A 26,514-nucleotide genomic window follows, 5' to 3' on the forward strand; every position below is an offset into this window, starting at 1 on the left:
AGGCGAATGCCACTTCGACTTGTTTCGTCTACTTACTACTCTCTGAAGACTGTGCTGGGGAAGCAGCATATGCATGTACGTAATTGGTGGATTTGTTAATTATTTCGACGCTTTTGGACAATGCTTGACATTTATTACTTTTTCAATAGTTTCTTGTTGTTGAACATAAACAGTCAAAAGCATTGATATTGATGCGTAAGCGTAGCCCTGATCGATTGGTGATAAAGTTATTAAAATTGGTTCAGGGGCAGCTGAGTTATTAACGTTCAAAATCTTTCATAATTTGGTTACATGTTCCATTTTCAGTTTTCACAAAGTGTACCCCCATAAAGAAATCAAAGACGTAGTCCTACGTCAAAATACCGTCTTACATCGGTAATGCTAAAAATTACAGATGTTTCGGTTTATTGCTGAAAACTGTGAATGAAATGACCGATTTCGGTAATTTCATTTTAATTAAACGAAAACGGTAAACATTTTTACCGGCAGGTATGTAAATCAACTTCATCACTGACTTCGGTGAAATATTTTACTGAATTTTCGGTAAACAAAGCGTTCCATTACTGAGTTCGGTAACGGTCTTGGTAAACGTCAAATCCACCATATTGTGATTTGCGATCGACTTTTAAAACGTCCGTGTTTGTGAAAAAAGGTGAAATTATGGAGACTGTTATGCAACACCAAGATGAGTGAATCGTAGATATTTTCCGTAAGTAATTAATTTTCGTTATCTAAATACAGATTACAGATGGCCGATGATGTTGCTTGTTTTTTTTTTGTCGGTCCAAGTTCCACTCCGGTTAGCGACGATCTTTAAAACAGCATTTGGAATCTTCATCCAATGCTTCCCTGTTTTCAGTGTAGCACCGAATCCTTCCGACAAAAACTTGTTTTTGTTCATTGGTGGAGCAATTTGCAACATTAACACATTGATCACGACTGCAGCCAAATTTATTGTATGGTTTGCGGTGACCGCCATCTTGAAACAATATTAAAGCAAATTACAGTTGAATCGGTTACCTTTTTAAAAATTCGGTAATTTTCGATTTGCATATCGTCCTCAAAATTACAGTTCTCCGGTAAAGTCGACTACAAATCAAGAAATGCACATCGGTAAACATTACCGATCGTTGGATAAATTTGACACCTAATTTTGCTGATCAAGATTACAGATTTTTAGGTAATGTTCTCGATTACCGAAAACATTACCGACCGTTCAGCCAACCGGTGAACACTCGTGTTTATTTCAGTTACCATGGGGACGTAATTTGTGATTAGCCTTGGTCCCTTTCAAATTGTATCATTATTTATGTACGGTCCTAATATTTGAAATGACGTTTCACATTCATCTAGTGATGGCCGATTTTCATTCGAATTCGAAATCGATTAACGAACCGAAAAATAAAATATTTGTAATCGGTTATATCATTAAGTTAAGCATTAACTTCTCCAGAGGATCATCACCGATCGTTTCAAACATTGACTACATTCTCATTGGTGGAAAAATGACAGTACAGCGAACAAAAAATAATCGATTAGTTGTTAATCGAGTAATTAAAAAATGGGACATCTCTGATTTTGGTGTGATTGTTTTGATATAAAAAGTGCGCCAAATTTCATCTTCACCGAGGGGGCAGCAAAACCACAAAATTACCTTGCATACGGGGGTTATTCATTGGATGAAAGGGACCGTGAACGAGGACACTAAAATAGAAAGTTTTTCTTCCGACAGTTTCATCTTAGTATTCTTCTTTGGAAGGACTCTGCTCGTAGCCAGCCCGCCGGGGTAAATCGTGCAAGCTATAGGCTCTCTTGTAAGTCGCAACATACAAACAGTGCCAATGAGTGTGCCCAACTGTACACACAGTTGACATTTATGTTAATAACTTTATAATAAGGCATGATATATAAAGTAATGGGTATTTATTGGATGAGTCAAACCATTTTGATAATTATCAGAGTATAAAATTTATACATTTGACGTATATAGGTGAAAAAAGGAAAAAACGCAATTTTAGAGGTTAGTTTTACTAATTGCCCGATATCTCGCTTAATATGAGTCATAGAGTTTCTATGTCTTCGACAACATTTCTCAACACTTTAAATTACACAACTTTGCTCTAAAACCATTCGGCTACGATGCTCCGTTCAAAAGATAGACTCGAGCGCCACCTATGTGGCGTAAAAATTAACTAATATGAAACATTCAAAAGATGGCGCTTTTAGTATTGAGCAACTTTGTACAACATTGTATTGCTGTAGAAAGCAAACCAACGGCGCTAGAGGCTTTGGCCACACGAATGGCTTCGCTGCCCCACTGTGCGGCGGTCTGTGCCGAGCCGAGCGTTTTCTCCTTCTACACTTTTAGCTCCCTAGCAGCGGTCCTTGGCCTTTAGCGGGAGGATGAGCGAGACTCCTTTATCGGAACCTCCTCGGCGACGATGGTGACGAATCACCGAACCAAATACTCGCCGTAGATGGTCCTGGTAGTAGACTACCCAGGCGAACACTCATTCGGTTCGGCCTGCTTCGTCTCTCCTTGGCTCTTAACTTCGGTGGTGAAACTAGCTCTCCTGACTGAGCCACCACAGTGAAGACGGTGGGTGTTCGGGGATCCTTGGTGGTTAGCCGGGAAGCGAAAGAATCCATTACGCTTAGCTTCCCTTGTTGGCGATCCGACACCATTCGCTTATGCAGCTCACGAACCACGGCACTTTTCGGGGAAACTACGTCACTTTAGAGTTACCTCTATACCCCTACCAACCGGTGACGATTTTAAATTGGCTCACTACTTGACTAGTCTATTGGTCCCAAGCAAATCGATTAACGTACCCCATTATAGTCGACATTCTAGTACTACACTATGTTTGTTTTGATTCTATATGAAAGTTGGACAGATAAAATTAGGGGTTCGTGGATTTTCCTATGTTCCGAGGGGTGCAACGATTAGCTTGGGACCGAAGAGAGTACCAGAGCTGAGCCAAAAAGTTGAGCACGTTTATTCGGAACCTTCTAGTCTTACAGTTACCTCTATGCTACTACCATAGAGGATCTTCGGTCCCTAGCTAATCGATGCACCCCTCGAAACATAGGGAAATCCACGAACCCCTCATTTTATCTGTCAAACTTTCATAGCGAATCAAAACAAACATAGTGTAGTACTAGACTTTAGACTAGAATGGGATTCGCTTATAGATGTACTTGGGACCAATACGCCTTTTTAATAGAAACTAAGCGATCGATTCAACCTCTGGTGGTGAATATAAGAACGTCAAAAAGATTGTTGTGAGTAGAAATTTTTGCCGTGAGACATTGGAAGCGGAACACTTTTTCACTTTTCCTGATAAATTGATTCACCTGAGATGCTCGAAAACTTGATCTATAGTTGAAAAATTTAATATCATTTTTTCCGAGATTTTTGCTACTGTTCAGGAATATTTTTGGTGAGAAAAATGTAAAATTCCAATAATGCCTGAGTGGTTATGATCTTCCGAATTTCATTGTGTGTGAATAGTTAAGATGCAAATCAGTTCAGATGCGCGGAAAATCGTAAAATAAGACAATTACTGATGGAAATTGGCAAGATATTCAATGAAGAATGCTTTAATTTGCGTTGTGAAAAATCCTTCTTCTGATGAAAATAAACGGTTTGGTTGACGTTTCCTCTCGAACTCGCTTGGTGGCCTCTACGTTGGTGGTGCATTATAAAGGCCTATAGGCTAGTCAAGTAGTGAGCCAATTTTTTTTTACTCTATTATAGAGACTTTCAGCCTGTAGCTGGTTCGTCTCTTTAACGTGAGCCAATTTAAAATAGTTATTTTTTACCGGTTGCTACTATAGTCGCTATATTCATAGTCTGGCGGCTATAATCTCGGGAACCAATTGAGCTGTCAAATAGCGGAACCAATCGAGCAAATCACGACCAACAACAGAAAAGAGCACATCAGCTAGTGCGAACAAATCTTTGGAAACCCTTTTCTCGTGACTCAAGGCTCGCCTACGCAAACTAACACACAAATTCAGGTTGAGAAAAGTTTCCCCTATCCGATGATGCCGGTAATTTGCGTTCCATTGGCGAGGAAAGAATAATCAACGTTTTGTTTATAAAAGTTGAGAGTACCTTTTCAATTGTTGGTCTAAAATATATTATATTGGTTCCGCTTTTTGATAGATCGAAATTCTATCCGCCAGACTATGAATATAGCGACTATAGTTGCTACTACTCTGTGTTGTGTTTTTTTCCGGTTTGAACAGTTCAAAATCTTCTAGGCTAGTTTTAGATTGCTGGATAGTGGCTTTCGATGACTGTTGGTCCACCAGACACATGGCCGTTCCGGTGGTACTGGTAGTCACGAACGCTTAAAACGTCAGTGATGGCGATTGGGTGTAGAGTAGCAACTTCGGTGAACACAACCGCATCTTCTTCTTCTTTTCCTTTATTTAACGTCGGTCTCTGTTCCGCAATCTAGTGCCAATCACCGACGGACATCGATTGCCATCCATTGACGGCAACCGAATGTGCAGGAAGGCAGCTTCCACACCTGCGTAGGATATCGCACCCATTCACAACACACATGGGCTGGGACCAACGGCTTTACTTCCCTTCCGAAGGAAGACGTGACCAGAGATTTTTATGCCTCAGAAAAATCCCACGGACCTCGGCTGCGATTGAACCCAGACCCATTGGGGTGTTAGAAAGCAGTCACACTTACCACTACTCCACCGGCGCCGGCTCACAACCGCATCGGAAATCGTAGTTAACTTGTTCATCGCAAGAGGTCCCGGTGCGATTTTTTTCCTCTGTTCGGGACATAACACTACTGCGACCAGTAATTTGATCTATTGTAGTATATCCCGTGTCCTCAGTTTAGTGCATGTCGTATTACTCCATCCCTATTGAGAAATGATGAAGTATTCGGTTTTCATGCAGTTGTCATTCTTGCCTTCATCGCAAGGAAGCGATTATAATTGAAAGGTCCCGCTATTTATACCCTTCGGAGTGTTGGAACACCCTCCAAAGGTGCGCCCCTTTGTCAATCAAAACTGGATTCCTTAGCAACAAAAACAAACAATGACACCGATAATGACCATGCATCAGAACCCTAGTCTAAAACACTTCAAACTAGCGAACAACGAATAGAAGATTAGGAATCACATAGATGAATACTAACTAAAACGCTGTACAGACTGGAGAGTTATAACATGTTATAACGGTTGTCAAATAATTGCAACACAGAAACTTCCATCAAGATAGCGTTATAACATGTTATAACTCTGTAGTCTGAACGTACTATAACTCATTTTTTCCTTGTTTGAATATCATCCTCGGTCCAGGCAACGCGGGGACTTATCACTATCAACAAGGCATAAAAAGTAACAAGGAGTAAGATGTGTTCCTTTGATTACTGAAAAATCCTGTTCGGTGGTAGATCTTACATCCCGTAACGTACCACGAAAAGGTGATCTACCCACGTTACGGGTGCGATGGGTGGCCTACCGATCGGTCAACAATGATAAATTTTCATGATTTTGGGGCATAAATTGGACATCCCTGGTTCAGCTAAAATTGAGATTTAGAATTCAGACATAGAATCGATCAAAAATTGCCTTTATTCATTTTCAAACTGATTTACACAATTAGAAAAGGATTGTGCTTTTCTTTATTCGTCAAGGGCGTATCAAACACTCACTACGGTGGAACAATATTTTGAATTTTTTTTCTAGAACCTCGAGAAAAAAGGGTCTCACATATGCCATATTGCTAGTAAAATATGGAATTTATTGACCCATCGTCGCTGGTTGTCCAGCGGTCGATAATCGAAGTAGGCAACGAAGAGGCCGATCACTTGCCAAAATTTAAGAAACTGCTGATCACCTTCATCGATGGCAGTCATAACGACGAGTAGGTACACAAATTCGTGTTTACGTACCCCCCGTATAAATAGAGTGTGGGAGAGAGGGAGAGGCGGTCACATAGCATGATCTTATGCGCTACTGCTTTTAAATACCGTTTCTCGCAGGGAAGCGCGGATAGCGCGCGCGAATCAGTTATCGAGTGACTGCGAACTTGCAATGATATCATTTTTCTCCGATCGTCGTCGGTGCGGGTGGACTCTCGCGGGTAGTAGTGTGACACTGGAAACATGTTTTGGAATTTTGGAGCATTTTCAGATCTGTGCGTGCAGTGAAAGTTTAATATCGATGGTGATTTGATAGATAGATCTACGATCGCCCCATATGAATGGGGAATCATGTGCGAAGCTTTTTACAATTCTACGAGAAACTGAATTTCGAATGCTTCTGATATGTTTGTAGTGCGTTGTCACTAGTTTTGCTGTGTTCTGTTTGATATTTGATGAAGTTGTGCTGTAGAAACCATGCGCTCTAGAATTTTTTTTTACAAAACGATCATGATTCATTGTGGAAAGAGTGGTACAAGATACCCAGGTGTGACCTTCCATTTATGTGGACAGCAAGTGCAAACCCAACGAAGTGTGAATAATTTCAACCAAGTGCTAAAAATGATAGCATCAAATGGAGTGAGTGTATGATCGTCCAAAATTTGTCGTCCATAAAATAAAAATGACGAAACTCATCATTCGCTCGTTGGGGTGTTTTATGGTTGGGAGTTCGCTAACTGAGTGACATTTCATCTTAAAAGCAGTTGCCAGCAGTAACATAACATTGTGTCACACTACTGTTTTACCTGATTTATAACGAATATACGTTGTGTGCGAGTACCCCGAATGCAACGAATAGTTAGTCTAATTTTACATTGCAAATGCTATGCAAAATTAGACGAGTCATACGTTGTATTCGGGGTACTCGTATACAACGTATATTCATTATAAGTCAGAGGTAACACAGCAGGCTTGGAAATCTTTAACGTATCGAGGCATAAAGTGTAGTTCAGTTAGAATCCTGAAGTAAGAATTCAGCTCTATCTCGTCATTGGTTTAACCCCAGTTTGGACGCAAGAAAATTGTGAAGTAGTCAAAATGCGTGAAAATGTATCAGCGTAAACGATTTTAGACTTACTCTTCGTGATGTGGCATTTAGACCATCATCTAGTATGCTACTATTTAAATCATTGCTCGTCTGCATTGATGTCTTTATTTTTAAGACATCTGCTCGGGCTATTGATGGACTAATAATTGCGATGAACTGCTGTGGTCGATATATTTATAATTTATCTAGATTTTCCTGGGTTTCTCATTTCCAGAATAACTTGATTGGATGTCATTTCTATGAGTTTATAAAATTGCGATCATGCATAACTTTGTTCAAAAACATAAATTTTCGTTCACCATGTTATTTGTTTCAGAAATTAAAACCATTTCAACGTTATCGTACCAGACCTTATGTAATTCCACGATACAATTCATCACATTATGCAACTACTTTTTTTGTCATTGGGCCTTCGATTTTGGGATCAGCTACCTTTTGAAATCAAGACCATGAATAGTGTGGGTGGGTTCCAGCGGGAGTGCGTCAGCAGGAGAAATCAAGACTATTAATAGGGCCTTAAAATGGGGTGAAGTTGATCACAATACCGTTCAATTTTCGTTTCTTAACAATCTTTGTTCATCGATATTGTTATACGATAATTTGTATTTCATTAAGTAGTTCAAAACAGCATTTTTGTAACGCCTTTGCTAACAAATGATGCACTGTAGCAGGGCTCTGCATTGTCGAAGCTCTAAAATGGAATCGAGTTCGGTCTCTTTCATACAACGTTTTCAACGCATCATTTCTATAACACCTAGCTAGACTATCAGCACGAAACGAACGAAAGGCTGGCAGTGGATTTTCTCGTCGTTGCTTTGCTCATCACTTCAATGAAAGTAATTTCGATTATCGAGATGAAACGAAACCTCATGATGGCTTTCAATTTCTTTCACCGACATTATATCACCGCTCTTTCAATTTGTTTAATTTGCGTTAATATATAGATGGAAGATAACTTAAACATATTACGTGTAATCTTCTGGTGCTTTCACGTGTGAAATGTTTTAAATATATATTTTCATTTTCCGTCATATAGGGGAAATGGATGAAATGTCGGCCTAAATGCCCCTAATTTGCGCCCATACATAAATTCAGCAATCGACTAAATTTTCAATAGTGACCAAAAATATCCATTAGTACCGTTCCAATGACGCGTTCATCTAGATAAAATGGATAAATAGCAGATTTTTAATGATGGACCCAATCTTAGATCCATAGGCCAACATTAGAGCCATTTCCTTTCCGAATCTGACATCAGATTTCGTTTATATGAACGATTTCATATCATACAATTTAGGCATTTTTTCAACTAGTTATTTTACAAAAAAATAACTGTCTTACCTTTTTTATAAAGAAGCGTAGGGGAGACTGGACAATAGACTGATGCAAAATTTGAAATTTTCACTCCACGTTGCTCAAATGGTTCCAAATTGGATCCCAAAATTTGAACTTATTTATTAACAAGTTGACTTGGCACAAGTTGGCTTTTGAAGTTTAAACCAAATTTTGTGTTCATATCTATCTCAAAATTCAATATTTCACTTTACTTTAAAAAATTATAGCTATGCTTGCAGGAAATTTTCAGAACTTTGTTGAAAACCACTTAATGATTCAAGTCACTAATGTCTTATGATTATGCTCAATCAACTGTTCAGCAGGCAACATTGGTGTTTCTGGCGCGTAGAATAGAGCACAAAAATCATGACTACTGTATATGCACAATACACAATTAACAACTATTTAATCATCTTTAGATAACTTTCCTTGGGAATTCGGAGGATAATTTCAAGGAATTCACGGAACTACTTTCCGATCATTCTGAGCAGAATATAGAGAAAATACCGATGATTATTCCATGAGAATTTTTGAGGATAATTGGTGAATACTTGGGAGCGATATTTGTAGGAGAATGTTTTGGGGAATTCCTAGGTAATACAGCGAGAATTGTTAAGAATTTTATGGGAATTGTAGGGTGAATTAAAGAGCTTTATATAGCGAATTATTATTTAGCAAATTGTAAGGGAATACCTAATATGAACTCTGAGGAAGTATCCTGTGAAGGGTTCGAAGTTGATTCAAATACGGAAAATTTAACGAGATCATAGAAGGAAAGCAACATTCTGACTTCTAGAACTAGATTTCTTTTGATTTGAAATGTTAGCATTGTTTAAAAAAGTAGAAAATAATTTGACTCAACATTAATGACATCGAAGGAACCAGAAAGCCAGAAGCAATCGTTAAATTCCATCTCATTTGACTTTTCATTTGATGCCTCATTGTCGTGACCTGGTCGATGTTTAAAGCATCGACCATTTGTCACTATGACTGTTTCAGTCAAATTGTCCCACGTTGTTCCTAGCGTCTGTCCACTCTAAAATTAGTCAACAGAAAGACGAAACGAGCCATGAACGAGCATGATAAATGCGATGCGATGAATATCATTCCGCACTCTTCCATCCCATAGTGTCATTTTAATCATACGTCCTATCTCCCTCACTTCGCGTCCTGGTCGTTTCGTAGACGTACTTCGATTATAATGACACGAACCGCATTCGTGTGTATTCGGAGCTTTCCGAAATCATGTTCGATCACTCTTGCGTGTATCGGTCAGTTTGCTATTTCATGCATGTCGACTTCTAGTGCTGCCAAATGCATTTTGCTGACATCAAACTAATTAGCGGTAAATTTATGTTTAATTCATTACTACCTTATCATATATACTACATTCTTCCTCTTCTCTACTCTATCATTCATCAAGTTTTGATTAATTTTATTATTTTGATCTGATCTTTTACATACTCTACTTAAATGGGAATCAAAGTTCCAACTGACATCTTTTAAATATTCTTTTGTAGTACTTTGTGCTACTTTAAGCTCAGAAACATCATTCAGAATAGTCAACAATCTACAATCGTGTCCCTAATTTGAACGTCGACCAGGTCACGACCCCAGACGCAGTCGAATGCTTTTTCTATGTCTAGAAGAGCAACTCCAGTTGAGTAATTCTGAGCTGGGTGTTCAACACGGATGAGGCTGTCGAGCTGTATGTCGTTTGGAGCGAGGGTGACACGCTTAGCATAGATGACCGACCCGCAGCGACTCACGAAGAGCTACTGATTCCGATCCATAGCATAACGGTGCAGCTTCTGCCTTCTTTGATGGTTGCTTCTGTGGGATCTGCAGCTCGCTGCTTGCAGGCAGCCTTTCGTTGTTACTGGAGAACAATTTTCAACGCCACACGCCGAAAGCACTGCTACTGCTGCTACTAATTTCGACGACCGAATACCACCACACAGTGGTGTGGTCGTTGGGAGCATGAGGTTCTGAGTATGGCGATCAGTGTGCAAAATATTACGCAATTCCATCCTCCCTATTCGCACGCGCCCGAGGATCGGAGGCGAATGCCACTTCGACTTGTTTCGTCTACTTACTACTCTCTGATGACTGTGCTGGGGAAGCAGCATATGCATGTAGGTAATTGGTGGATTTGTTAGTTAATTCGACGCTTTTGGATAATGCTGGACATTTACCAGTTTTTCAATAGTTTCTTGTTGAAAATCAACATTCGGAAGCATTGTTATCGATGCGTAGCCATATTTCTGATCGATTGGTGATAAAATTATTGAAATTGGACAAGGGGCAGCTGAGTTATTCACGTTCAAAATCTTTCTTAATTTGTTACATGTTCCATTATCGGTTTTCACAAAGTGTACCCCCATATAGAAATCAAAGACGTAGTCCTACGTCAAAACATAGTTGAGCAGTTTTGGGACGACCTTCTACCAGAGATTTTAAGAAAATTAGGCAATAAATTGCAGATTTTTTTAGGCTTGGCATAAATAAAACCCTCTTTTCTCCTAGAAGAAGCATTCTACAAAAGTGCTCCATTGTAAAGTTTGAGTGATAGGAAACGTGATTTTAAACTGCTTGAATGATGTGAATAATTGCCCATACTAATATTGAAAGTGACTATCGGGATGGTAACATTTTTTCCCTCATCCTCCAAAGTGACACGGAATCAAAACGGCAACATCCTGAACGACGACCTGCGAGAGGCTCACTCTGGCACCAGGACACTCCCACCCGGCTGAGTCGGTCCGGCGTGCACTCCATCATCGACATCTTCGCCAGCAACATGGGAAACAACATCTCGCAACCTGTGACCCACCAGAAGCTGAGTCCGGACCACTATCCGGTGGTGACCAAAGTGGGCTCATCCGTCAACCGATTCCAAGCTTCCCGATGCAACTACAGTCGTACCTCGATATAAAGCAACGTTACGTTATATCAAGTTAAGTTATATCGAAGCAAAAAAAAAAATATTTTTTTAAATCGAAAATTGTTTATTGTAACCCAAAGATGACCCAATTTTTTTTCTAGTCATCTAACAGGCTTACAAAACCTTTCTTATATAATTTTCCCTAATTTTATTAGATAAGTTCCCAAAGCTTACATGAAAGATATGAAAATGAAAAAAAAGTACTAGAGTTTGTGCCTAGGGGCACGAACGGAAGGTTGATGTAGGACCGCGATTGGTCTTTTTTGTGCTTAGTTCTTTTCGTTGTTTAAAATCTATATCCTTAAAACACTTTAAATATTTCAAATGGTGCCGTTTGTGTGAACATGGAATCGATATTAACAGTGAATGAACTGCGGCAACGGTGGTTTAGTGGTAAACGTGATTGCCTCTCATCTCAAAAGGCCTGGGCTTCAATCCCAGTCGGTGCCTGTGGGGTATTTCTGAGGCATAAAATCTCTGATCACGACGGGAAGTAAAGTCGTTGGTCCCCGGTCCATGAGTTGATGGGTCAATAGGGTAGGGTCCAGGTGTGGGAGCTGGCTCCCTGGCGTCGGTAGCACTGGTATTCAGTACGGAAAACAAGATCGACGGAAAATAAATGAAGGAAAAAAAAAGTAAATCAACTTTTTAGTACAACCGCTGCATTTATTTAATATTACCGATGAGTTTTCTAGCGGTGTCTCATAGCCTAGTCAGTAAAGGCACGGTATTACCAAGCCAGAGGCGGTGGGTTCGAATCTTTCGGGTTGAAAATTTTCTCGACTTCCCTGGGCATAGAGTATTATTGTGCTTGCCACACAATATACAAATTCATGCATTGGTAATGCATTGAGGCGAATCTAGGAACCTAATGAAACGTGCCACACACTGTTAGTGTTAGTTTGTGATGTCCGTGCGAGAGAATATAGATTCATCCCATCCGTTCGCGATTCTGATTAGTACGCGACCTATTCATATTTTATTTGTTAAATTTCTTAATTGTTCAATTGTTCTATTTTCACTATTTGTACTATGCAAACATCAAAAAACTACAAGGGACAGCCCTATGGGGTTGTACGCAATGGTGACGTAGGACTACGTGGTCTTATATGAAAAATGTTATTTGTTAACTGCAGAAGGAGATTTTTAACAAATTTATGGTGGTCCAGAAAAGGACCGTTTTGTCGTGATGATTGAGTAATGCTGAGCTACTATTAGGGTGTTCAACACTGATGAAGCTGACGAGCTGTATGTTGTTTGGAACGAGGTTGACGCACTTGGTATAGATGGCCCACAGCGGCTCACGATGCGCAACTGAATCCGGTCAGTAGCGGTGCGGCGTCTTCCTCTTTCTTCGGTGATAATTTTGATCGCCATCGCAACAGTTGCACATTCGTGCAATTTTCAATAGTGACCTTTTGTAAATTGATAGTCTTATTCTTATACATGGAATGTTAGATTGAAACTTATGGGAACTGATATCCAATTAATGACCTTGAGAAATGTCCAGAAAAAAAAAACTATTAAACAAATTTATGGTGGTCCTGAAATGGAACGTTTTGTCGTAATGGTTGAGTAATGCTGAGCTACTATTAGGGTGTTCAATACAGATAAAGCTGGCGAGCTGTATGTTGTTTGGAACGAGGGCGATGCACTTTGAATATATGGCCCACTGTGGCGCACGACGCGCAACTGAATCCGATCAGTAGCGTCGCGGCTTCGTCCTCTTTCTTCGTAGAATCGAAGGCTGAATCGAGAGCATGCCGGCAGGCTTTCATTATGTACTGGAGAACGCCAAGCACCGAAAGCACTGCTGCTGCTGCTGATGACGACCGAACACCACCACTCACCACACGCAGTGATTGAATAAACACCGTTTGGCAAGACTGGAGTGAAATCAATTTTTAAATCTGTGTTAGGAAAAGCGCTTTTCGCAGGCAATAGGTGATAATTTAAATTATGATAGCAACAGTTGCACATTCGTGCAATTTTCAATAGTGACCTATTGACAATTGATAAAGTGTTCATTTTAACAGATTTGTAGATGCCTTTCCAATCGATTGGCTTGTTTAGAATTAAAATCCATCCGATATGGACAGAGTTATAACTGTTCAAAATCTTTCATAATTTTGTTACATGTTCCATTTTGGGTTTTCACAATAGAGATCACAGACAAAATTGCTGGATGTTTTCTCCGTCGAATGAAATATTTCCCAGTATGTATTGGTTTATTTCTCCATTTATAAACTTTTCGTGACATGCCTCCCATGCCTGAAATAATAAAAATCTGAGAGAGAGGAGACAGCTTTGCTATCGATCACGCAAACGTCATCGAGATCCAGTCATGAACTGTTACTGCAAACTAGGCCGAACATTAGAAATGGGGCTATCATCCTTTTGAAAACAACTTTTTTCGTGCGGGCCCAGGCTTGCCTTCGCAAACCAACAACACGATTGGGTAGGGGAGAAAAAAAAGAAAACAAAGAAAACAAACCATCCGTCATTTAGCTGGCTTCTCTCTCTAGGATAGAAATGATGTTTATTCAAGAATTCGGCTATGGCTTATTCAGCCCCAACCTAGATACCAGCAGAGGCCTTCATAAGCCTACATCGATCTTCTCGGCTGAGGCAGCTGCCATCTTCTCAGCCGTTACGGAGTCCAGTTTTTCCTGAAAGGCCATCATTACCGATTCGGCCAGTGTGCTGAAGGCCCTTGAGAGTCCGAAGAACCGACACCCGTTGGTGCAAGCAATCAAAATGGCTTCGAAAAGTAACACCGTATATGTCTGGCTTCCCAGCCACTGCAATATCAGTGGACACGAGGCTGCGGACAAGCTGGCAGCGATCGGCAGATCGAAAACCCCAGTGGAACCGGAAGTCCCTGCAGCGGATTTAAAAATATGAATAAAAACGATTCGGCATGGGACAAGGAATGGGCTAATACCCGAGACCCTTTCTTACGTAAAATAAAAGGAGATACGAAATGCTGGTCCGACACCAAAAACTGGAAGGACCAGAGAGTACTGTCCAGATTACACTGCGGCTACACCAGATTCTCACACGATCTCGGATCCCGTGATGGATTCCACAAACAATGTATGGGGTGCTCAACCAAAATGCCAGTTGAGCATCTCATAATAAATTGCCCTGCACTTAAAAACCTCCTAGACCAATGCGGTATCGGTCTCAGCATCAGAGACGCATTATCCAATGACCCAGACAGGGAAAGATCACTTCTCAACTTCCTTAAAGACACAGGCTACTATCAATATACGTAGAACCCCGCAACGAACAATGACACGACAACGGACGAACGACGGCACTTGGACAACACCAGCTTTCTAAATGACATGTCAAACGGAAGAACAACGATAACAACCCCGCAGGCTACGGACATTGACACTCTCTCTCGGAAATTAACCACAACTTCGTTCACCTTCCTTACTGTTAAAACAATCGACACAGAACTCTGAGATACTTAAACTCTGTAACAAACACTATGTAATTTATTTATTTTCTCTCTCCAGGAGCCCCAATCCTTCAAAGAGACAAACCAGTTACAGGCTGAAAGTCTCTATAATAAAGCAAAATAAAAATGTTTATTCAACCCAGCGTTACATGAAAAATTTAATAATACTATGTATAAAATAATTTAAAATGGATTTGTAACGTTAATAATTGATTGTGGGTTGATATTTTTCAATTTTTAGACTTAAAAAAAAAAGTTACGTTATATCGAGTTACGTTATATCGAGTTACGTTATATCGAGGTTGCTTTATATCGAGGTATGACTGTATCATCGTGTCAGCTGGGATCAGTTCCAACACTGTATCGACTCCACTGTCGACTACGGTGTCCTCCCGGAGACGGCCGAAGACGTTGACCGGTGTCTGCATTCCATCGAGGAGGCGATATCCCGAGCCACACGAAACGAAAATCAATTATTTTATTCACGTGTCTCACTTATACATTTTTGTCAAAACATCAACCTTATGCATTCCATAAGACAAACCACATAGGTCCTATAAGAATGCATAAGAGGTATGTGTGGCTGCTTATACATTTCATTTGACACATGATCTTCATTAGCTTTTTTGACGTAGTATGTAGTATGTATATATGATAAGGTAGTAATGAATTAAACATAAATTTACCGCTAATTAGTTTGATGTCAGCAAAATGCATTTGGCAGCACTAGAAGTCGACATGCATGAAATAGCAAACTGACCGATACACGCAAGAGTGATCGAACATGATTTCGGAAAGCTCCGAATACACACGAATGCGGTTCGTGTCATTATAATCGAAGTACGTCTACGAAACGACCAAAGCACAGGACGCGAAGTGAGGGAGATAGGACGTATGATTAAAATGACGCTATGGGATGGAAGAGTGCGGAATGATATTCATCGCATTGCATTTATGATGCTCGTTCATGGCTCGTTTCGTGATTCTGTTGACTAATTTTAGAGTGGACAGTCATAGTGACAAATGGTCGATGCTTGAAACATCGACCAGGTCACGACAATCCCCACGTCCAGTCGCGATGTAGAACTTTTGACCGGGAAGCTGCATGAAATCGAGTTTGACGTAGTTTCGTCATCGATCAAAGTGCAGCCCTTGTGTTTCGTCAAAACACGGTCTTACAACACGCTTTTTGGGCACGGAATTCTGCTTCATGGGCCGGTTTGGATGTATACTGACTTAGTACGACTTGTATCTGTTCCTGGCAAGGATGTTCCGCACCGTTTGAAAGTTGGCGTTGTACCTTCAGTCCACATGTCGGATCGAAAGACCGAGGTTGGCTTTAACGCACGTCAACATCTTGCTGCGCAGCTGACGATCCCTGGTTCCAGTTTTTTCGTAGGTTCGCTGATTCCATTCTACACTCAGGGTTTCCTTATAGGTTTTGAGCACTCGACAAGCTTTTGTTTTCGACATCTTCAGCACTTTAGACAGCTTGGAACCGGACCACTCCGGATTTTCCAGGTGTTTGTGCACAATATTCTTTCTTCTGTCGAGTTACATTTAACGTTATTGCTGAACGCGATCGACTACTTTGATCAAACTTGCACCAGTAGTTGTTCTCTATAGAAGTTTAAACAAACCTCTGTCAAAGATTTTCGATTCCCAACACTAGAGGCGTGCTAGCGGCGCGCGAGGGGCCGATAGACTTTTAGTCAGTTAGTTACGACGAAATTCTTGATTGTTGCCCGGAGGGAAAAACAGCAAGCCGAGAGAAATTCTGATGGAAATTTATTTTCCACATGCTTTTAATGATGGGACAACCTAGTTTTAGTAGTTTACACGATTTTTTATGAACAAAACATGTAAATTTTAGCGTGCAATGTAAAATGCCTGTAGTTTACAATCGATTCTAATGGCCAACTCATTTCTGAAAAAAATCCATATGGGACTGTTATGCTTTTATGGGCAGAGTAGGTAAAGAGTAAAGAGGCTGAATCCAGAAAGAGATGACATGTCAAAATTGGAACAATCGGTTATCTGTCAATGGCTTGGGAATGTAATTCCCATCGGGCAGAAGACCTATCAACTGGATGGAGATGTCGCCTCTTTACAAGAGACATTAGTAAAGAGCCACAGAATCACCATCACCGCCAATTAACTCATATCACCTATCGAATACCCTTCCAACTATAATTGGGACTGTTTTAATGTTTGTCAAACTGTCGGTTTTCAAGTAAACTAGACAGCTTACTAGACCATTTACAAGTATCAACAATGAAACGTCAAAGCTTGTGTGACACAATTTTCTGACGGATAACTGCTTTTAAGTTGGGATGCCACCCAGATAGTGAACACTACATAATCCCAACGATCGAATGACGACACAAGAAACAAGATCTAAAAACCGATAAAATTCGATTTTAAACCATGTCGCAAACCGTCAGGCGATAAATTGAACTATTCTTCAAAATAATGACAATCGAGATAAGTGGAGCACTACAGATAAAGAAGAATCAAATCAACATTCACCCCTCGAAACTATCATCATTATTCGTGATTTGGGGACAGCAGCCTATAGCGCGATTTCATAGATATCACATCAAAAGAGGAATAGAGTTATCGCATGGTTCGATCTGATTTTCATTCCAAACAAAAAACCCCCGGCAACGCTTTCCCAATCCGCAAAAGTGACTTACGCAGTACAAACACCAGAAGCCAATGCCAATCAGTGTTCCTATATAGTGGTGCATGAAAAGATACCTCAGTTGAGTGAGAAAAAAAAAAGCCGTAATCGGACTAGCTGTTATCTTATCAACGCAGCTCCCTTCCCGTGCTGTGCCATCGCATATGTTGACGATGTTGCAACTTCGACATCCCGTACCTCCTCCCTTCAGCTTCGCCTTCGTCGTAGCAGTCTACCTGACTTGATTCCAGGAAAACATCGAGCTTAACCGCGTGCGACGGACGGAAATGCTCCTCGTTGATCGCAGTGAGCGCTGAAAAGCGACCCCATTCAGTAGCCTACTGCTTCGGGAGTTGGTCGAATTGAGGAGTGTGCGGTATCGATGAGCGTCCTCGTCGTCATCGTTGACGCGCTATCACCCGTCCAAGTAGGCAACGAGGTGCTAATTCGTCTGTTTATGCGCACATTCGAGCCTTCTCCTCGTGTTTAATAGGGCTCGAAATGTGAAGTCAATAGATGCCCGGTGCAGTGATGAAGCAACTCGTCGAGTTTAATTTTAAATAGCCCATTTAGGAAGGCAAGAAAACATTGCAGAAAAAAAAGTGCGACGGAAAGTGTATTTGAGCAAGTGATTAGCAGAGAGTGCGAGAAATTGTGGGTGCGAGTTACCGTGGTAAATACCACTAACGACGACGGTGGTCAATGGGACAGCTGGTCAAGCAAGTATCCCATGACCGATAGTGAAGTTTAAATTATTACCAAGTGCGTCGTCGATAACGGATCGGAACGATGACGGAGCCGGCTGGTGAAGATGAGCCGGGGCTGAATGAGCTGAACGAGCATACCTACCGGAAGCGATCGTTCTGGTGCTGGGGAAAGGTAACATTCTCCTACTTAGTTTAGTGTGACGTAATTGAGCTGTGGGGTTTGTTGAGGTTCGGTGCGGCAAACGAGTTTGTTTTTTTCGATGAATTCTTGATGTTATCTTATCTTGAGGTATGAATTCGAAATTACGGCAAAACTACACTCACATGCTGATAGCGAGCAGTTTGAATCTGGTGAATCAATAATTTTCATACGGTTTCGATTGCGGTGTTTTGGTGTTATCGCGAGTTGGACGGAGGATGATGGCTTTAGGATATATTTGGCTGATGACGAACGGAAAATTGACCTGCCTGAAAATGTTGATTTTTTTATCGCTGTTCTGGTGAATTTGTTCGCTTCTGTGTTTGGTAGTTTACCGCAAAGGGACGCACCTTGAGAGTTATGCGATATAGAGCTTTTTGACGTTTAATCGGCGCACACTACTGCACCATTTAAATCGAACGAGTGCGAGCAAGAGGGAAACAGATTAGTGGGAAAACAAACCGTCCATTCATCCATGTGTGCTAGATAGAGAAAGACGATTAAACGTCAAAAAGGTCTATTGAACTGGATGTCGATGAAGGAAAATGATAAGTCTGATACACTGATAGGCAAAATAAAGTGCCCACCCCATCATTTTTTGAATTTCTCTCATTTATTTGGTTCAAATTAAAGTAAATACACTGTAGTATTTTTTATATCTTATTCTTTATATTCTTTTTAAGTTTCACTTATAGAATACCAGATAAAAAGAAGAGACTGACTCGAAGAAAAAAAAATCAAAATGGGTGTAAAAAAGAACAGTGACAAAAAAAAGTGCCCACTGCATTTTAACTCCAGAAAACATAAAATAAAGTAAAAGAATACCAGCCTAATAGTTAATGTGTCCTCCTTTGGCCTTCAGGACCAGCTGCAGGCGCTTCGGCATGCTCTCCACTAGATTCTTCAGGTGCTGTGGATCTAGTTCTTCCCAGGCGCGCTCCAGGGCTTCAAAATAGTTATTTTTATTGGTAACACCAGTTTTGTCAACCCTGGCATCGAGAATCGCCCACAAATTCTCGATGGGGTTGAGGTCCGGGCTTTGTGGAGGCCATTCCAGTGGTTTAATTCGACATGACCGGAAGAAAGACTTAGTCTTCTTGGCAGTATGCTTCGGATCGTTGTCCTGCTGGAATACGAATTTCTCCTCAAGGCCCGTCTGGATCAGCGAAACTTCCAGATTTTCCCGCAGGATGTCGATGTAGGAATCTGCCGTCATTATCCCGTCGATTTTCACCAGGCTTCCCACTCCACCCCACGAAAAGCACCCCCAGACCATCACATTTCCTCCTCCATGCTTCACCGTGCCTTGTATGTGGCGCTCCTGAAGCTCCTCACCCGATCTACACCACACACGAACCCGTCGCTTCCGGTTGAACAGTTCGAATTTTGATTCGTCCGTCCAGAGAACCGTTTTCCAGAACTCTAGGGGCTTATCAGCATGCTCCTTAGCAAACTTAAGCCGTTTGACTTTGTTTGCCTTGCTGATAAATGGGCGCTTCCGAGCAACTTTGCTGTTCAACCCCTGTGCTACGAGACGGCGACGAACAGTTCGACTGGAAACTGTTAGCTGAAGAGCCTCCTGGATCTCGCGGACAGTTACCTTCGGGTTCTTCTTCACTTCACGCATGATCTTGGTGTCCGTTCTCGCATCCGTTTTGCGCATCCTGCCTCTGCCAGGGCGATCCACCACTGATCCGAACGATTTCATTTTCTGCAGAATTTTCCCGACCGCTGTTTTGCTGATATTGTACTTCCTAGCGACAGACCGGTGCGATTCACCGTTTTGCACATCACGAACAACCAATTTTCGGATACACACGGGAATTGCTTTCGAAATCACTACGTCCTCCATTTTTTTCAACTGATTCAAATGCGATCACGTGTACAAATGCACCAGTTCCACCCGTTTGCTTCAATACATGTCAAACTTTCAAAACAAAAACAATCGAGGGGTTTTCCGATGGAAACTTATCGAAAACATACCGATTTTTGAAGTGGGCACTTTTTTTTGTCACTGTTTTCTTTTTCAATCCAAATTGATTTTCTTTTACTTCAAGTAAAACTTTATATTTTCAGTATTCCATAGGTGTAACTTTAAAAGAATAATAAAGGTAAGACATCGAAACAGACTACGGTGTGTTTATTTGAATTTGAACCAAATAAATGAGAGAAATTTCAAAAATGATGGGGTGGGCACTTTATTTTGCCTATCAGTGTAGCTAAAGGTTACCAACCAATTAATTGTTAATCGCTGTCAATCGCAATTAATCAACAACATTAAGAAAACATACTTATTAGGGTGATTCAAAATATCGATTATCCAAATTAACTCTTGATAATTCTCTCAACATTTGAGCTCATTTGGTTGTGAACTCATAGTGTACCCCTTGAAGTTTATATGGGATTTTTGTTCTCCTTGTCCGAACCTTTCGGTATTTTTGTTTTAAATTCTTTATTTGTTTTCAAATTCAAATTAAATTACATTTCATTTAAATATAGGTACTCCAGTTACTACAGTAGCTTACCCGCCTTATTTTTTATGATATATATCTTAGTGTGTTAACATTGTTTCTGCTTTGGAAATTCCGTGTTTTAAACAGGTTTTCTAAACCTGCATTTCATAATAACAATTGAAATTTTAAAGCTAAAAACTAAAACTAAATCTTATCTAAATATAAAGGAAATTAATGGTTGCAATTGAGGACTGCAACGATTTTTGCCTGAAATTGTTAATTATTTTGCTTGAAATTTGATCTACAGTCACAACTTTCGAAATTCTATGTACCTCGGTAGTACTGTACCTCGGAGGCAACTTCAGAACTTACCTACTATCTAGACACAATCTCGAGGGGGACGAAAGTAATCCATTCGACAGTTAATTTAACGAATTTCAATAAAATTTGCTTCATAAATTGGATTTCTGTGGATTTTTCCGATTCGTAAAGAATAATAACATGCGCTTGCCGATTTCATCCGATTTCATCCGCTATAGATCATTGCACGCGAAAATGTAACCTCACTTTTTTGACAGTTCAAGGTGTTAGAATTTAAAATCGATTTGCATTATCGCCTCGCAGATTGTGACCGTAGTGATTCTGATTCTTCAGTGAAACTTGTTAACTTGTATCCGAAAGTAATCGGTCAACTCTCCGTCTATGTTAATTTCTTGCCACCAGAAAGCAAAATACGGTGTGTGTGTGTGTGTGTACAATCTAACCCCCACTGTCCGGCAGTGTTATTATGGAAGAAAACTGCTTTTTATTACCCTTAAATTAAAGCAGGTTTAGTCCGGGAGTTAGAAGGTGTTAGCTCTATTGCAGCTCTAGTGACCCATTTCAGAATGCCTGGTAATTCACGACCACTCCAAGGTCACGTTTACTTACAATAAGCCCCGCATGTTCACTCTACCTTTATCAAATGGATAATGGTATCATAAACACACTTCCAGATTCAAAAAATATTATTTCCAATTCCAAATCTGGCACGTATATAGTTTTGAAATTTGTTCAACTGTATTAAATCGATTTGAATGGACATTTCTTATCAATTTTGTTTCGAATACCTCTTGATTCATCTGCTGGCAGCACTTACTGGCCCTTACCCGCAAAAGCAACAACGCCTAAATCTCAAAGCTCTCCGGACGTCCCCTCGAAAATGCAATCGAGATATGTATAAGAACAATCTTCAACTGGAACGTACTCACCAAATCAATACATCCGGGAGCAAATTCCCGATGCTTATTCTTCTCTCGAAAACCCGTCGTCGTCGAACGGCAAAAAAAGAAACTCGGTGAGCAATTTTGTGACACGGAATTTTCACTGAACATAAACCGCGAATTCACGAATTTCACCACACCCAACTGCAAAACACGTTCAGAAGCACTTTTGGTACAATTTCGATCAATTTCTTTCGAAAACACAACAAAAAAGTTACAAGCGAGCCAACATCAACACCGATTGTGCCGAGCTCTTTCACGCACCATGCAGCGCGTAAATAAACTGAAATTAAAAATTATCACTCGCGATGCCACTAATTTCTGGTTCGGGAGAAAATCAAACAACGCAGATCGCGACATCTCTTCTGATGCTTGCAAACATGTTGAATCACGTTTTCTTTCTCTATTCTAAAACTTCCCGGAAAGCGAGAAAACTACTAATCACACACGTATAAACGTCCGGGAGGCAGAGCGCCAGCGATAATCCGGCAATTGCAGCCGAAAATTATGAGAGCGAACGCACGCACAAAACAGAGAACAAACTTAAAACACAACCGTATCCAAAGGCGTTCGAAACTGCACCCGCACTTTAGGTGAATCATCCTGTCGCAAAAAAGCCATGCAGGAGATGGATTCTTCATCGCCTTTAACTGGTTTAGCGCATTGGTCACAGGCGGAAGTCATGCTGACTCAGTTTCCAAAAGTGATTTAGAAACAGCGGTGGAGATGCTCTAATACGCAAAGAGGAATTGGATTCTCAAGATCGCCCAATGCTAGACAGTATACACTACAATATGTCTGATTGGATAACTTTTTCACTATTTTCACAACACAAAATATGCTCTAATTAGACGATTATCGCAACGAACTGCACTTTCCACTAACAACCAGTACAATATTACAGGTATACCGAGCGGAAAAAAACGAATAACGATAGCCCGTTGTCGTGACCAGGTCGAGGTTTCAAGCATCGACCTTTTGTGTCACTATGATGAATCCTGCCAAATTGTCCCGCGTTGTTCGTAGCGTCCGTCTGCTTTAAAATTTGTCAACAGAATCACAAACGAGCCATCAATGAGCGTCATGAATCTGATAGTACATCTCATTCCGCACTCTTCTATCCCATAGCGTCATGTTAAGCATAAGTCCTATCTCCCTCACTTCGAGTCCTGTTTTGTGATCGTTTCGTAGCCAAACTTCGATTTTCATAACACGAATCGCATTCATATATTCGGAGCAGTGCTGAGATTTGTCATTGTCACTGACAGACTTTCGCGCGATATTGACTAAATTGTTCGTCACATAAAGGGTGATACGGTCAAAATTTGGTCAATATCAACTTGACGTATTTCTTTCAATTTTGCATTTAAAAAACCTGAACACCCCTCATTTTGAAGGTGTGTGTGTGTAGAATGTTGCTCCTATTTTGATTTTGGAATTAACTCTTCAGTTGTCAAAATGCCGTCCAAGCAAGAAGAGCAGCGTATCAAAATTTTGCTCGCGCATCGCAAAAATCCGAGCTACTCGCACGCAAAGTTGGCAAAATCGCTCAAAGTTGCCAAATCAACCGTTACAAATGTAATTAAAGTGTTTGGGGAACGTTTGTCGACAGCCAGGAAGTCTGGATCGGGGGGAAATCGAAAACCGGAAGCCGCTGAGACGACAAAGAGAGTTGCCGGTAGTTTCAAGCGAAACCCTAACCTCTCTCTCCGAGATGCCGCAGAGCCGGACTATCGACTTACAAGAAGGTAGTGACTCCAAATCGCGATGATAAACAAAATACGACGGCCAAAGCGCAATCCCGGAGGCTGTACACGACGATGCTGACGAAGTTTGACTGCGTGGTAATGGACGACGAAACCTACGTCAAAGCCGACTACAAGCAGCTTCCGGGACAGGAGTTTTATACGGCAAAAGGAAGGGGAAAGGTAGCAGATGTTTTCAAGCACATGAAACTGTCAAAGTTCGCAAAGAAATATCTGGTTTGGCAAGCCATCTGTACCTGTGGCTTGAAAAGCAGCATTTTCATAGCTTCCGGGACTGTCAACCAAGAAATTTACGTGAAAGAGTGTTTGAATAAACGTCTGCTGCCTTTCCTGAAGAAACACGGTTGTTCCGTACTGTTTTGGCCGGATTTGGCATCTTGCCATTACGGTAAAAAGGCCATGGAGTGGTACGCCGCCAACAACGTGCAGGTGGTTCCCAAGGACAAGAACCCTCCCAACACGCCAGAGCTCCGCCCAATTGAGAAATACTGGGCTATTGTCAAGCGGAACCTAAAGAAGACCAAAAAAACTGCTAAGGGCGAGCAGCAGTTCAAGGCAAACTGGCTTTCTGCGGCGAAGAAGGTGGACAAGGTGGCTGTACAAAATCTGATGGCAGGGGTCAAGCGTAAGGCCCGGCAATTCGGATTTGGAAAAGCGGAAGCCTAACTGAATATTTTTCCTGAATTTTATACTAATTGAACTTGAAAAAGAAATTTAATTTGATTTTTTAAATAAACGATTTCACCGATTTACACGCGTTTTCCCTTGACCAAATTTTGACCGTATCACCCTTTAGTCACTGACAGACTTGATCCTCAAAAAAACCTTCGTGAAAATCTCATTCATTTTTTCGTCAATGACAAAGATTCACCTGGTAACAAAAAGTGTAATTTAGTACATTCTGTGTCACATTATTGTTATCCAAGTAGCTCAGGACGAAGATACTTGTTCACTAAAATGGATCCATGTAATTGTTTTGATCAAGTCATTTAATTTCGTTACAAATTTGGCTAATAAATAAATCTGCACATGTTCGTCACTGACAGCATTGTCATTGACAATTGACATGGTTTGCCTTGACTATGACTGTTAGCTCCAATGAGTGACCAAAGCAGAATTGTCAATATCACCGTGTACTGTCGAGATTTTGCAGCACTGATTCGGAGCTTTCCGAAGTTCATGTTTTATCCAAGGTGAGCTTATCTGTTCTTTTTTCTATTTTATGAATGTCGACTTCCAGTGCTGCCAAATGCACTTTGCCGACTTAAAAATAAATAAAGGTGAATTTATTATTAATTGATCACTACTTCATCACATATACTACACCCGTGTGATAAAAAATCGACAAATTTAGCAGCGCACAATCACGACGATGTGAATAACAACAACTGTCAAAAACTCGTCTTCTGCCACCAGAAAGCAAAATGCGGTATGCACAAAAAATCCGTCCCATCGGCATTTACTTTCAACAAATTACGACAAGCTTTACCGGAACAAAAATGTCGAGAGCAAACATATTTGAATCTCTACTGAAAATTCTCCTCCAGCTTCAATGCCTAAAACCACAGTTTTCTACGCTTGGCATTCAAAGTGGAAACGATTTGTGGATTCTGATGGAAACTTAAAGAAACGACATCCTTTCCGATCTCTTTTAGATTTGCACTTTTTTCAAACTCACGTCCTGGTCATTTTCAGATCACAGTCAACTTTTAAGAGCACTTGAATCGAAACTTCCGAAAAACGACTATGTCCATGGAAACAAGCTCCCTGAACTGTCAAAATATTTTTGGTGACGTCATCATGCAATGATCTATTCATCAATCATCTTGAATGAGTCCGTTCTCTCATTTAATTTTGTGTGTGAATCACGGTTTGACCACCTCTATGGTTTGACTGTCTGTCACTTTACTTTTTATCGCACCTCGGACCACTTCAAGGGGTAAGACAGCTCCTAATCATGAGCAATTTTAGAGTTCCTTTTGAGGCACCTCGAGTAATTCACATTGCTCAGTGAGCAAGATCACCGTCATTTGCATTCTCACTTTTCACATCACAGCAACATATGAAGAAGCGAAGCCGAAAGTTGCTGTCAAGCAAAACAACAACAAACAACCGGCTTGATGTGGTGGGAGAACTCGATCCGCCTGACCAAATACTCCAGATTCGGCATATTATTCGTTCCCATCGCTCAACAACCTGCCGTTTTCTGCAATACACCACCGTGATTCTGCTGCGGCCGTCGAAGGAAGTCTCCGTTGAAGTTGCACATAACTTCTTTAAAGAAAATATTTCATCCAGAAGGAAAAAAGTTGTGTTTAAAAACTATTATTCACTATCTTCGGAGCATGTTTCGTTCTTCGGTTTCTCTTCAGCAATCCTGTACTTGGTTGGATCGGATTTACTCTTGAGAATCTTCAAATCGCCCTGCTTCCACTCTTTCTGAACCATCTGCAGTAGCTTGGAGTGAACGCAGAACATTTGCTCTTCGTCTTCCTCACCGGTTTTCACTTCGATTTCGTCGGGTAGATCGATGATGGGCGGACTTCAACGGATGAGGATCGTACTCACCGGAAATATTGGGAGCTGTGGCTTCATCGTCCTCCTCCTCTTCGACTTCAGCAGTGTCGACTTTGTTGATGCTCTGGATGAAAATTCTGGGGTAGTCGGTGGCAGCGTTTTCTTCGGCGC

General features: G+C 40.8%; 1 protein-coding gene across 2 annotated transcripts in view; it reads left to right on the forward strand.

Moving 5' to 3' along the window:
- The window catches only part of LOC135706872 (phospholipid-transporting ATPase IF), a 50,515-nt gene that overhangs the window by 13,339 nt on the left and 10,662 nt on the right, over window positions 1-26,514 (forward strand). Inside the window, exon 1 of one of the 2 annotated variants that reach the window (XM_065228550.1) lies at window positions 17,749-18,318. The exons of the other annotated variant lie outside the window; for it this stretch is intronic. Within the exon in view, the coding sequence (XP_065084622.1) occupies window positions 18,229-18,318 (90 nt within the window). The 5' untranslated portion in view covers window positions 17,749-18,228. Of the gene's footprint in view, window positions 1-17,748; window positions 18,319-26,514 lie in introns of those variants that run through there. 2 annotated transcript variants of the gene reach the window in all.

Source organism: Ochlerotatus camptorhynchus, unplaced genomic scaffold (assembly GCF_037179485.1).
Source record: "Ochlerotatus camptorhynchus isolate MF236.1 unplaced genomic scaffold, CSIRO-AGI_Acam_v1.1 ptg000293l, whole genome shotgun sequence".
In the NCBI taxonomy this organism is placed as follows: Eukaryota; Metazoa; Arthropoda; class Insecta; order Diptera; family Culicidae; genus Ochlerotatus; species Ochlerotatus camptorhynchus.